The following is a 13,271-nucleotide window of genomic DNA, read 5'->3' as shown; positions in this document are numbered from 1 at the left end:
ACCCAGCGATGAATACCTGTCAATAAGAGCACATCTGGAATAACTTGAGCAACTCTACCCCCCCAACCCCCTTTTTCCAAAAAAAAGAGAAATGAAGCACGGGGAATTACAGGCTACCGAGCTCCTCCAGAGGGAAGCAGCTCTTAAATACGGACCCTTCAAAACGCCAAGGAACAGCACTGTGCACGATCTTCTCATGGACCTGGATAGACCAATATACTGCTCGTTACCTGATAACAGTAAGCTTATCAAAAGGTCAAGCTTGACGTGGGAACTGTAAAATGTAGGGGCTGGGGGATATCCTGAAGGAGACACCTCCTTGATGTCAATAGATTTTCCGTGCTAAGCTGAGCATTAGACACTTTTATCAAATCAGGGAGGACATCCCAGTAACAGCGGACCAAGATCAATCAGTGACAAAAGACAACCTTCTAATGCACAGGAAAGGCCCAACCAACATCTCAATTAGTAATAGTAAACATGCAATAGAAGCTCTAAATGTCTACCAAGTCAAATATGCGCTGGATGTGTCTACCAAGTCAAATATGCACTGGGTGAAACTAACATATGCAGATGTATCAAACAAGGTCAGGCTACTCTCCCTTCAACCTTTTGAGGCAAATACAATCCGTGATCTACTATCAGACAGCAGGATGAGGATTTAAATTTTTTGGCATGATCAAGGAGCCACAGCTAAAGAACACCTTTGTAACATAACACTGAACCACCGGTCCAGTAAGTCATTGCTAAACAAAATCCTCCTCAATGGACCTTGGTGAGGAAGCACCAATGAATGATGCCTCGTCAGCTTAATATTCAACAGGCCAGACACCGGACACAATACCGAGTGAAATACCTAAGGAATATACAGCTTTTGGACTAAACAGATGTCAACCACAAACTGTGGACAGCCTTTCCAAGAATGAACATGGAAATAGCATATTTCAAGCCTTCCAACAACTAATTGCACAAACTGACATTTTGATGAATTGCCTGGAACACTACCCCACAAAAATGTAACTCCGTACATGACTGTGGCAGCTTTTACAAAAATGGACATGGACATAGCATAATTCTATCCTCTCCAACTAAACCTATAACAGTCACACAAATTGACATTTGCCTGCACCCCTATCCCACAAAAAAGCGGTTCCTTTTACAATTAGCATGACTCCCACAAATACCTTCTATTTTGAAGCCCGCATATCAAATCTCAGTCAGCTTTCATCCAGTCCGCAGAACGATAACCTGGTTATATAGCTTTCACGGAGTACTAGGTTACCAATAGTATGTGATCAGTCAATTCCTCAACCAAGAACACTCGGTTACTTACCTCTCAAGGTACCTCCAACAGCATCATTCAAAGGAGCACTGGATCTAAGGGAAAACCGTGAACCTCAGAAATCTATGCCTGCCTGCACGTTTATAGCTCCAATTCAAAGGGAAACGATGCTGAAATGGTGCAACAGGTACAAATGGTACATGATTTTGCATCAGAAGGCCAGCCATGCACGAAAATTGGTATCAGTGTTCATTTCCTTGTGCGCCAAGCAGGTGTTCATCAAAACGAGAAAAAGGTACAAGGTTCGGTACAAAGAGGTAAGGTACAGAGCTCTGAAATTGGCCCCTGAGCAAGCCTGAAAGAGGATTGGATGCAAAATGTCATCATTCACTCATCATCCACATGCTTGACAAATAATAGACATACTGAAAAAGCCTTGTGAAGACTGCACTGTCTGTTCAAAATGTCATATATTATTTTTATTCAAAAAGTCAAATATTATTTGAAAATGTCACAAAAGGTAAGCTGCGGACAGGTTACTTAATGTTTAACATAGATGCCTTCATTAGCATGAAAAAGCACTTGCCTTGCAATATAAATGAAGACCATTTGAATGTTCACAAACACGAAGAAACTTTTAAGCTTTGGATCCAGTTGGTCCCACGAGTTCTGTCCTTGGAACACAACCTTGGGTCTAAGCCTTGGATTCAGAATGTCCCATGAGATCTGTCCTTGGAACACAATCTTGTTGGAGCTATCATGAGTACGGATTGCAAAACTAGTTTTCAAAGGTCACAACTCAGTAGATCAATATAAAGTAAGTACATAGAAACCCTCCTTAATAGCGAGTGGGGGTCTTTGCTTTCTCAACCAGTACTATCCGCCCATTCCACTCAGTTTGATCAAGCGCCCTGATAGCTGCATCTGCGTCCTCATCTCTTTCAAGTGACAAGAAACCAAAGCCTCGAGAATCTCCAGATCTGATATTTGACCCCCAAGAAAAACCATAAGCAAGACAAGGTCTGAAGCAAACACGTATCAAATCTTTTTAAAAAATGAGAGAACCTATTCAATCATTGCAACTGTAAAAATTCAAAGAGCCACCAGAACGACTCTAACCACAAAGACGAACTCTGCACAATCACATGTAAAAACATGATTCACTCGTATGAACAAAATATTAAAAGGTGACCGCCCCAATAGAGACAAGCAATTCTACATTTTAATTCTCTCTTGCAATGGAGTATGGCAAAGGCCTTGGAAAGTGACGGCAAACTTTCAGTGCCCTTGCAGAAGGCATGTGGCACCATGTCTAACAGCAATCTGAACTTTAAGTTCCACGTTGAAATGAAGATTTTAGAATAGTACAGAGGAATGCAACAATCCTTACCTACAAGCACGTAAACATCATACCTTCTATCACGCACAATACGACAGTCAGTAACACGTCCAAATCTTGCAAATTTTTTCTCTAAATCCCTTTCAGTGGTTACAAAGCTGAAACCTGCAACAAACAGATTATTCCCTGGCTTTCCAACACCAGTACTCCTGTTGGGTGGAGGAGACCAAGGACGTCTTCTGGGTGAGCGATCTCGTCTTGACCGAAATCTTGGAGGAGATGACCTACGCCGAGGAGAATATCGCGACCTGTATCCCCAGAACGGAGCGTCAGACCCTCTCTCTCTCTCTCTCTCTCTCTCTCTCTCCTCTGCGTGCCGCGAAGTATAAAATATTGCGCAAGAATTCCTGGCCAAACCATAAACATATCCTTCATACCGCAATCCAAAACCTGAATTTGACGAGGTATGGTGGCCGCACGAACAATAAACATGGGAGAGTTGAAGTAGGAAGACTGTTACCGGCGATAAGAATCCCGACCGGGAGGGCTCCGGGAGCGAGACCTGCCGTGACGTTCCCTGCCCCGGGGAGACACTCCTCTTCCCGATCTTCCCACCGGAGACCTCGACGATGGCCCATGCCGGTCAGATCGCTTTCTTCCTTCGTCTGCTCGGGCAGATCTCCCGTCGGGGGACCTAGACAAAGATCGACGAGGGGACTCTCCCTTTCTAGGAGAAGGGGACCGCCTCCTGGGGGAGGTTGGAGATCCCTTTCTTCCGTAAGGGGACACGCTCCTGCCGGAAGCAGGAGATTTTCTACCAGAGTGCGGAAGCTGTTCTCGGGGTTCAGGGGATTCAGAGAGCTTACTGAAAGGAGACTGCGAGCGATTAGCAAGGGAAGGGAGCTTGGGGGAGGGACTTCTGCTGAAATTCTCTCGAGGAGGAGGAGAGACAGGCTCTTCGGGAGCTCGATCGGCATCCAAGCTTCCCTCCTCGGGCCAAGGCTCCTGGTAATCTGCTACATCATCATCATCTGCTTTGCTTGCGGCCTGATTAAGATCGAGGTAGTCCTTCTTACCTGAACCTCGGGGCTCATCGCGAGGCTCCTCGTCCTGGTTATCGCCATAGCTACGAACAGGGGAGTCGGCCTCCATGTTGCTTCAATTGTTGGTGGCGACAAAACACACAGAGCTCAACCGATCGACACAGCTGAAGCAAGATGTGTCAATCTTTAGAGAAGAAGAAGATGCAAAGAGGATGCTTAGAAACCCTAGAAAAACAGTGAGCCGCCATGAAAGCTCAAAGGGGAAAGAGTAGATTTGTTGTTGTTGATGATGGTGATAATGATATATCATAATGATGGTGATGATGATCGGAACTGACTAACCCTAGTCAAAAACCTCACCTTAGGCCAGTCCTATGGAAAAACCGTCCTTTGGCTAACTTCGACAAGAAGAGAAGAAGAGAGAGAGAAAGGGGGAGTAACTAGGGAGCGGTAGGCCGCCTAAGGTGAAAGAGAGCAATGCGGAAAATATTGATTCTAGATTAACGATGTAGAAATGATTTTTTGAAAGTCATACATGTTGCTAGTTCTCTGTGAGACTTCTCAACGTGTATGTGTAGCAAGACATTCGAGAAGCAATAAGGAGGTACTATGTTGGATTGTTGTAGACTATTAGATTGTGTAAGTTTCTTGCTTTTCCCAATCCAAAGCTCGCATTTTCCACATGATGCACAGAATTGTAGCTTCTTAATACGTTGCGAGCAGTCACTATTTCATTCACTTAGCAATCTATCTAGAAACATCCAAGATATTGTTGAGGGTTGTAATTTCTTTTTTTTTTTGTCTAACGTTCTAGTTATAGCTAGGCGCCGTTTCTTGATAATCCTGTCTGTTGCCATTATTCTAAATGTAGGTGTCGTGCATGTATCGTAAGCAAGCGAGTACATAATTAGTTTATGTGTTCTATAAATAATGCAACATTAATCAAGAACAAACTTGAAGTAGCAAGTTTCTTCTTTATGAAATTTGCAGAACTATGAAGGATTTCCTTTGTTGTAAAGTTTCTTTTTTATTTTTGTAAATTAAAAAAAAGAGAAATCCCTGATTATAAATTAAGCTTTTATCCTTATATATTTCATATGCATGACCTTGCAGCCAGGCAGTATAGGTTGCTGTAGGAAAAGTCGTAGCAGTACTGTCCACTTGTTGCATAGAAGCATTGTTTGATGTATTTATTTTGGCACGTGCATATTCCTCGGTTGGATTTGGACCAATCTTCTTCTTAGCTAGCGCGTACAAATTTGCTCATATACCACGGGCTTTTCTTTGTTTCCACATACTATGCCAAGCCAAAAACTTCTCATTCAAAGATAGCGATTCGTCTACATATTGTGCATGATATGTGATGTTTTCTATGATGGTCGTCACACGCTTTTGTAATTCTTCTGACCAAGCTACATCTGTGAATATGTCTTTTACTTGATCTCGTATCTTTGACACCTCTTTGATTTTATTTAGCCTTTTCATCACATGTTGTTTGAATAGATCTAACAGAGTGTCATCGTCCCCGATTTTTTCGATCATTGTCTTGTCCATGTGTGCGACGACTAAGAGTACTTCTCTTTGAATATAGGCAAAAAGCCTCTTCAATTCTTGGAATGTTCCTTGGTTGCCATGTCAATACATTCAGCACATCCTAAACAAAAGAAAAATACAAAGTTAAGAGACAAAAAATTTAAAATTATGTCACAATATTATAATTGCAAAGTCAAGATCATGCCAATATACCATATGAGTAGATCCCTGCGAAAATACCCCAAGGTACAAAGTTGATATTGTATAGTGAACTTAACAAATATTAAAAAAATTTTATGTTGGAAATATGACAATATACCATTTGAGCAAATCCTTATGAAAATACTCCAAGGTACAAAGTTGACAGCATGTGTGAAAACATTATCATGCATCTGTAATCTTTTAATTTTGGGTTTTAAGGTAATTAAGACGAGATCAAACAATATACCATATGAGTAGATCCTTGAAAAAATACCCCAAGGTAAAAAGTTGATATCGTATAATGAATTTAACAAATTCAAAAATTTTATCATTTCAAAAACATGGCCAATCAATATACCATACAAGCAAAACCTAATGGAAATACTCCCAAGGCACAAAGTTGACAACAAGTGTTATTACAAAGTCAATATTTTTATTAAAAGTAAGAATGATGTACATTGTTTACCATAGCATGATAGCAGAGGCGGGTTATCGAGCTGCAGGATTAAATTAGATAGAGAGAGAAATATACTGAAGAGGAAAGGACTTATAGAGAGATAGGCTGACATTCAATGCAAAGCATGTAAAATGCTAAAGGCATCAGCTGGTGGGTAGCCATGTAAAAGACTAGGTAGCAACGATTATCATAATTCTCTCCTTCGCTCATCAACAGAAGTACACTACTCCATCTTTGTAGTTTTGCTTTAGCCCTTATACACAGGCTCAATGCTTGCCTCAAGCAGACTATGGCCAAGATACGTTGATCGCCTTGTGAGCAGCATATAAGACACTCTGCAATCAATACAATATGGAGCTTGCTCAAGAAACGCATGTGAGCATTCTGGACTGTCTAGGCATTCAATTTTCGCTACCTATTATCGTCTTCGCCTATTTCAAACTAGCAATGGATGCTAAGGCCCATCGTGTCATCACTTACTTCGTGAGCATCATTTGTTGCATTCTTGAAACCAATTTATAGTTTTGTATTTTGCTTGTTCTACTTTGTCTCCAACATGCGCTTTAAAGCTGTTGGATTAACTGTTGCACCTAGTTATCTTATCACGAAAGCCGTAGATAGTAGTTCAGGAGGACACTATAAAGTTCATCAGAGCCTATCAGAGTGCCATACCAACCATTATTTAGGAGTTTGCAGTGGTAACGTGGTAAGATATTTGCACAAAGTAGTTTGTTTGTGGTAGTATCAGTTCTCAGGACTATTCAGTGAGGCAAGGCAACCTTTTATGGGGTCAATATGACTCCTTATCCTTACGAGAATAAATTCGAGGACAACGCTGATCTAGGGATTGCATGTCTAGGGGGAATGGATAGCAGTGATGGCATAGCGAGGAATGTCAAGATTGAAGCTGACATGAAACCAGAGGAAACAAAGTCACAGGCAGCGTAGGACCAGAGTTGCAGAAGAGGTTTGTAGAAGCTATCGTACATCTTGGAATCAAGAATGCCGTGCCAAAAACTATAATGCAGCTTATGAATGTGGATGGATTAACCCGAGAAAATGTGGCAAGCCATCTTCAGAAGTACCGACTCTACCTCAAGAGAATGCAAGGCCTTTCCAATGAAGGGCCTTCTGTGTCGGATCAACTTTTTGCTTCTACTCTTGTATCTCTAAGCCTTGCTGCCTCTGCAGCACATTGTTATTAGAGCAGAATGAGAAGAAACAGTTCAAAAAATTCGACGATGATGGTGATTGCTCCCACTACCTGAGAGCTAGAGAGATCATTTCTCAAATCCCTCACCTTCTCCATGAATTCACTCTGCGCTATGAAATAGCCTGTTCTTGGTTCCACACAGGCTTTTGCTATAGCTTCTTCGTAGAAGCTATAAGGCCCTTCATAACTGAGGACAAGATCAAGGAACTTTGGCCCGAAAAAGCACTACCTGGTTAGTTTCGTGCTCAGTTTGTAACTATACACAGGCGGCAAACGACAAAAAATCCAAACAATTTCATACCACACTACGTTCAACTACCATAAAGAAATTATAAATGACTACAATGAGCTACAAACAGTGTGATCCTCCTCCACACCCAAGGCTTTCGCTCCCAAATTTAGAAAAATACCCTAGGGCCATGCTTTTACTAATGCCTCCGCCTCCGCCTCAGGTCCAATGCACTACTCCGGTTGGGGCTGTGCTCCTGGTCGAAGAAACTGAATTGGTCTTGCAAGTCCTTGGTGCCATGGAGGAATCTAGCGCCGTTATCGTAAGCGCGGGTGGCCTCTTCAGGAGGTAGGGAACATGGTGCAAACTAGCACTTGCCCAAGAATTTGTTTGAGGAATTCCAACACTTGGCAGGAGCTTGCAAGCAGAAAAAGAACGAGCAACACTAGAAGAACGAAACAGAAGCTCTTAACGGGAGGTCGAAGAGCAGATCAAAAGAGAGCACAAGACCATGATCAAGAAAGAGGCAGAGATGACACCTCATGAGATAAAGAGAGAGAGAGATGAGAAATTACCTAGATGTGGATGATCAATGATCAGTAACCTGAAAGCTGTCTGTTCAAAGAAGTGCTATCTGCACACAAAAACTCCCAGGCAATCCCAAGTTGGCAAAGATTGCGGATAACATACTCATATATAAGCACAACCTAACTTCTGTCAAAAAGCTTTTCTTTGTGATTTTTACCCTTTCAAAAGCAAAAGCATAACTTGAAAAGATCACGTCAAAAGCTTTGTCGGCATCTTTCTTCTTTGCCTTGTTCTTAAAGCCTTCACTCTTTTCCAGAGCGACAGCTCGGTCTAGCAATTCTTCATAAGTCTTAGTTGGATCGACTATCTGTGGCTTGTGCAAAACTACTTGAGTGCAGCCTGTAATCAATCAGGATCACATATACTTGTCGTCTAGAATAGTTCTCAACTGGCTTTGATAAGAGCTTGCATCCTAAGCACAAAGTCTTGGACGGACTTTCCTTTGCTTAGCTTCAGCTCACTTAGTTTCGTTTGAACTTCTTCTTCATTGATTTCCTTCCTAAACCTTCGCAGGAATGCTTCAGACATTGCATATCAATCAGGAAAATATCCAATTGGGAATTGGTTGAACCATCTCTGAGCATTTTTTATTAAGGTACACAGAAAATATTCTATGTATTGCTCCTCTATTGTGGCATCATTGACATGGCAGACTCACAAGAAACTCTGCAAGTGACTATATGGATCTTCATCATCAAGGCCTTTGAAATTTTAAAATTTTACCTTGATCTTGGTGTTGGACTTAGATTGGACCAAGTCAATGGTTCTCCACGTATCATACTTGCCTTCATGGGTCTAAGGTCATGGTTGATTATCCCCCCATAGTCGGTTGGTACTATCTTCAAGCCTTAGAGGTACATATCAGTGTACATCTGTAAGCCGAGTAAAACTTCTTCCCACCGTTAGGGGACTCGGGCAAAATTGCCTAAGCTGCTCCATATGTTCACTTCAGCTCTTTGGTGGTGTCTCTCTCCATCAAAAGCACTATGCTTTTCCTGTTGATTGATTCTTTGGCCATCTGCTATAGCTGGCCTTCTTCCTTCATATGTTTCTCGATGCGATCCCTCTGGAATAATAGTTGAGTATTGTCAAAGTTGTTCTCTGAGTTGGTCCTCATGTTTAATTTGATGTTCCGTAGCTCTGGTGGACGACCTACCTCTAGGGACATGGAGTGGAAAAATCTAAGTCTAGCACCAAGCTCTCCGTAGATGAATGCTTAGACTCCACTTGCCATGGCAAGCCTTCATCCACCAATCTGCCTTAGTATCCCACATGCTCGTCTTCAAGCACAACAACTGAGTATGCCACTCGTCTGGAGTTACTTGGAGAAATTTCTTGTAGTAGCCCACAATTTCCAACAAACTATTTCACTTCGTCACTAGTCAACATGAACTGTACTGACCTCAGTACTAAGCTTACTACCTTGGTTCTCTAAATCTCCTAAACCACCAACTCGTCAACTCACAATTCAATTGACCTTTCCCCTGCAGGAATGCTAAAATATTGACGCTTCGGTTCACTCACGAGTGACTGACGTAAAGGAGTACTCGGTGCTCACCCAACCCTATGTGTGCTCTCGATGAAGATGCTCTCTCTTGCAATCCTAAGTATAGCATGCTCGGGTGATAAAATATATGGTAACACTAACACTCAGAGTTTAGGGTTAGTTGTTCACCCAGGAGAACCGTATGGTGACATGAGAATACCGATTTACTCACACTTAAAGAGAATACTAAGTGCAATTCACCATAAAAGAAGATAGACAAAAGGAATCAACTTGTGTTGATCTCTGTTTATAACCAAGGTGCCTCTGCTTGCAATGAACACTCAGTAGCTTCATAACCTAGCAGGCTCAGGTGAGAGGAAGAAAACTCAGCACACTGCTCTTGTTCTCTTCTCTACCCCTTGTTACAACCACACCTCTTCTATCTAAGCAAATTCACCATTAAAGACATTAGTATAGAAAAAATTGTGTTGATCTCTGTTTACAACCAAGCCGTCTCGGCTTGCAATGAACACTCAGTAGCTTCCTAACCTAGCAAGCTCAAGTGAGAGGAAGAGAACTCAACACACTGCTCTTGTTCTCTTCTCTACCCCCTGTTACAACCACACCTCTTCTATCTAAGCAAAACCGCCTGCTAAGACTAGTGGTGCTCGGTGCATCCTGCCGCTACTTATGATTGATGGATTTGCTGCAATCTCCTACACCTCCATTGCAAAACGGTGGTTGATCCAAGACACTCCACCGCTTATGAGTAAGTCGGCACTCAGTGACTGCACTTAGTACCATGTGTTACCCTTACTCGAGGGCTAACAGTTGCCAGCATATTAAGAATAGTAGGAGGGAATCTATGCCTCGTCAAAACCTCCATGGTATGGAAAATCCTCCATGTTAGCTTGACCCGAGGGCTAACAAGGAGGATTAGAGATACAGCTTCATTGTCGCACTCTTGCATCAACGACACATAGTAAACAAAAAGACATTGATAGAGTTGGAACAATACAGAGAAGATTAGCATCGCCCCTCTGTAAGAGCGACGCGTGCAAATCAAGAAAAAGAAATGTAGTATCATAGAACTTTTAGTCTAGACCCCATCTCACCGCCTAGAGTGTCCTGGAAGCAAGTGGCAACAATGGATACTCAGAGGACTTTTTGGAAGAGTGAGCATGTTATTGTCCACGATCACTTCAAAGTGTTTAGTTCATAGTAAGTTGTCTAGTACATAATAGAGGTTTGACGCGAGCTAGAAGGACCCCTCTTGTTATTGTAATCCTATTAAAGTTTTCCAAAATATTGGCAATGCCAAGGGCATGGACAGGCCCACATTGGGGTTACTTTTGGCTCATGAACCACAGCTAACACCTTGCACGAATATGAAGTGTGGTGTGGCAAGTTGCAACAGGATCCAAATTCAAACAAATGTCTTTGAAATCTGATTACATCACTCTCCAATCTCTCCCTTGCCCTATTCCTCTCACAACTCGATTGTGGTACCTTACTCCAACATGGAGCTATGGACTACAAACTTGCCGAATCAAGAGTGCTCGCGGTTCTCACAAGCTTTTTATAAGTGAAAAATAGGCAAAAAACCTAGGAAATATTACTACCGGTGGTGGTATATAGACTATTCCCATGGGTAATACCTCAATGCCCCACCAGCACCAAGGCTATTATCACCAGTTGTCCTATAGTACCATCGGTAAAGTTGAATTTATCGATGGTATATAAATCCAATTCACTCTCACCAATTATTTTTCCAAGTTACCAACGTGATGCCATTATTTTCATGCGATGACACATTTACAAAGGTGAAAACATCAACAAAATCCTTGCAAGTTGCAAAGCCTTTTACGTTCCCTTTTACTCTCTTGTACATCTTTTTGCTCTCTTTGAGGATTACCATGGATCCAAGTGCAAATTTGGATCTATTGCTAAACTTAAGAGCTTTATTAAGCAACACAATTGCCACCAAATGATATCAAGACATCCTTTGTCTTCTTTTTCTAGAGACCAGCTACTAGTGAACAACATTCATTCACTAACTGCTTCTTAGATGAGTGTTACATCAAGGCTCCACCGAGATCTTCAGAAGTCATATGGAAATCAAGAAAATGATACCTATCTCTAGAAAGAACAAGAAGGTTGTGGAGGACCCTACTATATTGAGAGAAATTGATCATTAACACTCTACAGCTCATGACAATGGCCCATCATCACAAGTGAACTCTACTAGCGTATACTCAAAGAATATGGCATTTCATGTGTGGTAGCACTAGATGTACCTCTCCCATGTCCCCAATAGCATAGTACTCCTCACATCCTTCTCAAATCCTACCTTCACAATGAGGACATAGAGAGGAGCACATATGGTAATCAATATGGCGGCCCGAGACGTCGTCGTTAACAATGGCTACAAAAAAATTTGATGGATCAACAATTGATAAATATCCACATGCCTAACATCCACATTAACTAGTAATGGTTCATATATATTTGAATATCACTTTACTAATTTCATTTAAATGTGAAGAAAACCAAAAAACTTTCATTTCCCAATTAGAGGATTGCGGAGCATATTGAAGCCATATTGAGCTACTCCTAGAAATGCAAGCACTCCTAAAGCATACATGTAATAATGCCAAGTAAACTTAGAGAGAGAGAGAGAGATTATTAAAGTCTTTGGAAGACCGATGGCTCTATGAGACTATGAAAAACCTGATACAACAGTTAGCTAGTACAGTGGCACTACTAATTGAGCGTCCACTCCCATATAAAGCAAGAAACGCACATCACTACATGACCAGATACAAAGAAAAGCAATCATGTACAACCTCAATATCACCGTGGTCTCTCAACTCCCCTATCAAGGGTGAGGGAGCGATGTCATGAAATCTGATATAGAATTTTGTCCCCCTATAGCTATGGCTCTATGCTATCTCCGAGCCCTAACCTTGCGTCTAACGAGAGAGAGAGAGAGAGAGAAGTTGATTATAGCCAAGCTTGCTAGGTTTCCATTTTTTCCATTATTCATAGGTTAAACTCAAATGTCGAATAAGGTGACCCTTTTTCAACCATGTTCTAAATTAATAGCTCCAAGGGTTGACAAAACTTCCAATTGCAATCAAATTAAATATGTTGGCAAAAGCCAAAATGAGGTCCATTTCATTTGATATCCTTCCATAGCCACTCATACCAATCTCATTGCTTTTACTAAAAAATTGTCCCCCTTATTTTAGATAGAATAAATAAGTGAGTACCTTTTAGCTTTAGAGCTTCCCCTTTGTGCTATCCAATTGTCATCCAATAAGCTGAATTAAAAAAAGAAACAATGAGAATCTACTACTAAAGAAAGGCAATTAAGATGAGTGCATAGCATGGATAATTGAGCTTCTTAAGAAACCTCTTTGCCAAGGTGTTTTGCTAAAGAGTCCTTAAAATCTTGTTTGAAATTACATGACACGACTACAATGATTTCGAACATGGCTTAGGATATAAAGATTCGATATAATGGACCAAATTGGCATATCGAAACACCCCTCACTCCCTAGATTTTGAACACCTTCAATGGTTGAAAGTGGAAAGCTAAGAGCTCAAAGGAGAAATTTTATCCAAGTTGATTCAAAAGTTCACCTCCCAATGAATGTCGTCCTCACCTCCTAAGTCTTGGATTGCCCACAATGGCTTTATTGGAAGTTCTAAACCTTTAGTGCAATCATTTGTTGGGTCAATCTATGCTTTAGTGCAATCATTTGTTGGGTCAATCTATGGGTCAAAAGCTGCCCGAAGGCTACTTTACTAAACTTGATCTACTTTAGGCAACTCTTTACTTTGAAATGGAGTTGTGGCTACAAGAAGCGACACCTAACAACTGAAAAAGAAGCTATA

At 41.4% G+C, this 13,271-nt stretch overlaps 1 protein-coding gene and 1 non-coding gene across 2 annotated transcripts; one reads left to right on the top strand and one right to left on the bottom strand.

Annotated features, from left to right (window-relative positions):
- Positions 1-1,896: 1,896 nt before the first annotated feature.
- On the bottom strand, positions 1,897-3,972 carry LOC147904505 (uncharacterized). Its single transcript, XM_087386920.1, has 3 exons — positions 3,142-3,972; positions 2,696-2,929; positions 1,897-2,262 (listed from the first exon to the last, which is right to left on the bottom strand). Exons 1-3 carry the CDS (start codon positions 3,771-3,773, stop codon positions 2,121-2,123), a joined length of 1,008 nt encoding a protein of 335 aa, XP_087243046.1. The 5' UTR covers positions 3,774-3,972; the 3' UTR covers positions 1,897-2,120.
- A 6,381-nt stretch (positions 3,973-10,353) lies between these two features.
- LOC147904504 (U6 spliceosomal RNA) lies at positions 10,354-10,455 on the top strand. The gene has a single exon (XR_015543653.1). It is a non-coding gene; the product is annotated as a U6 spliceosomal RNA (small nuclear RNA).
- Positions 10,456-13,271: the final 2,816 nt, after the last annotated feature.

This window comes from Dipteris shenzhenensis, chromosome 2 (genome assembly GCF_047967505.1).
Source record: "Dipteris shenzhenensis isolate YYH24624 ecotype China chromosome 2, Dip_SZ_1.0, whole genome shotgun sequence".
Lineage (NCBI taxonomy): Eukaryota > Viridiplantae > Streptophyta > Polypodiopsida > Gleicheniales > Dipteridaceae > Dipteris > Dipteris shenzhenensis.
The sequence above is the reverse complement of the archived record's forward strand: the minus strand, read 5'-3'. Positions and strand labels throughout refer to the sequence as shown.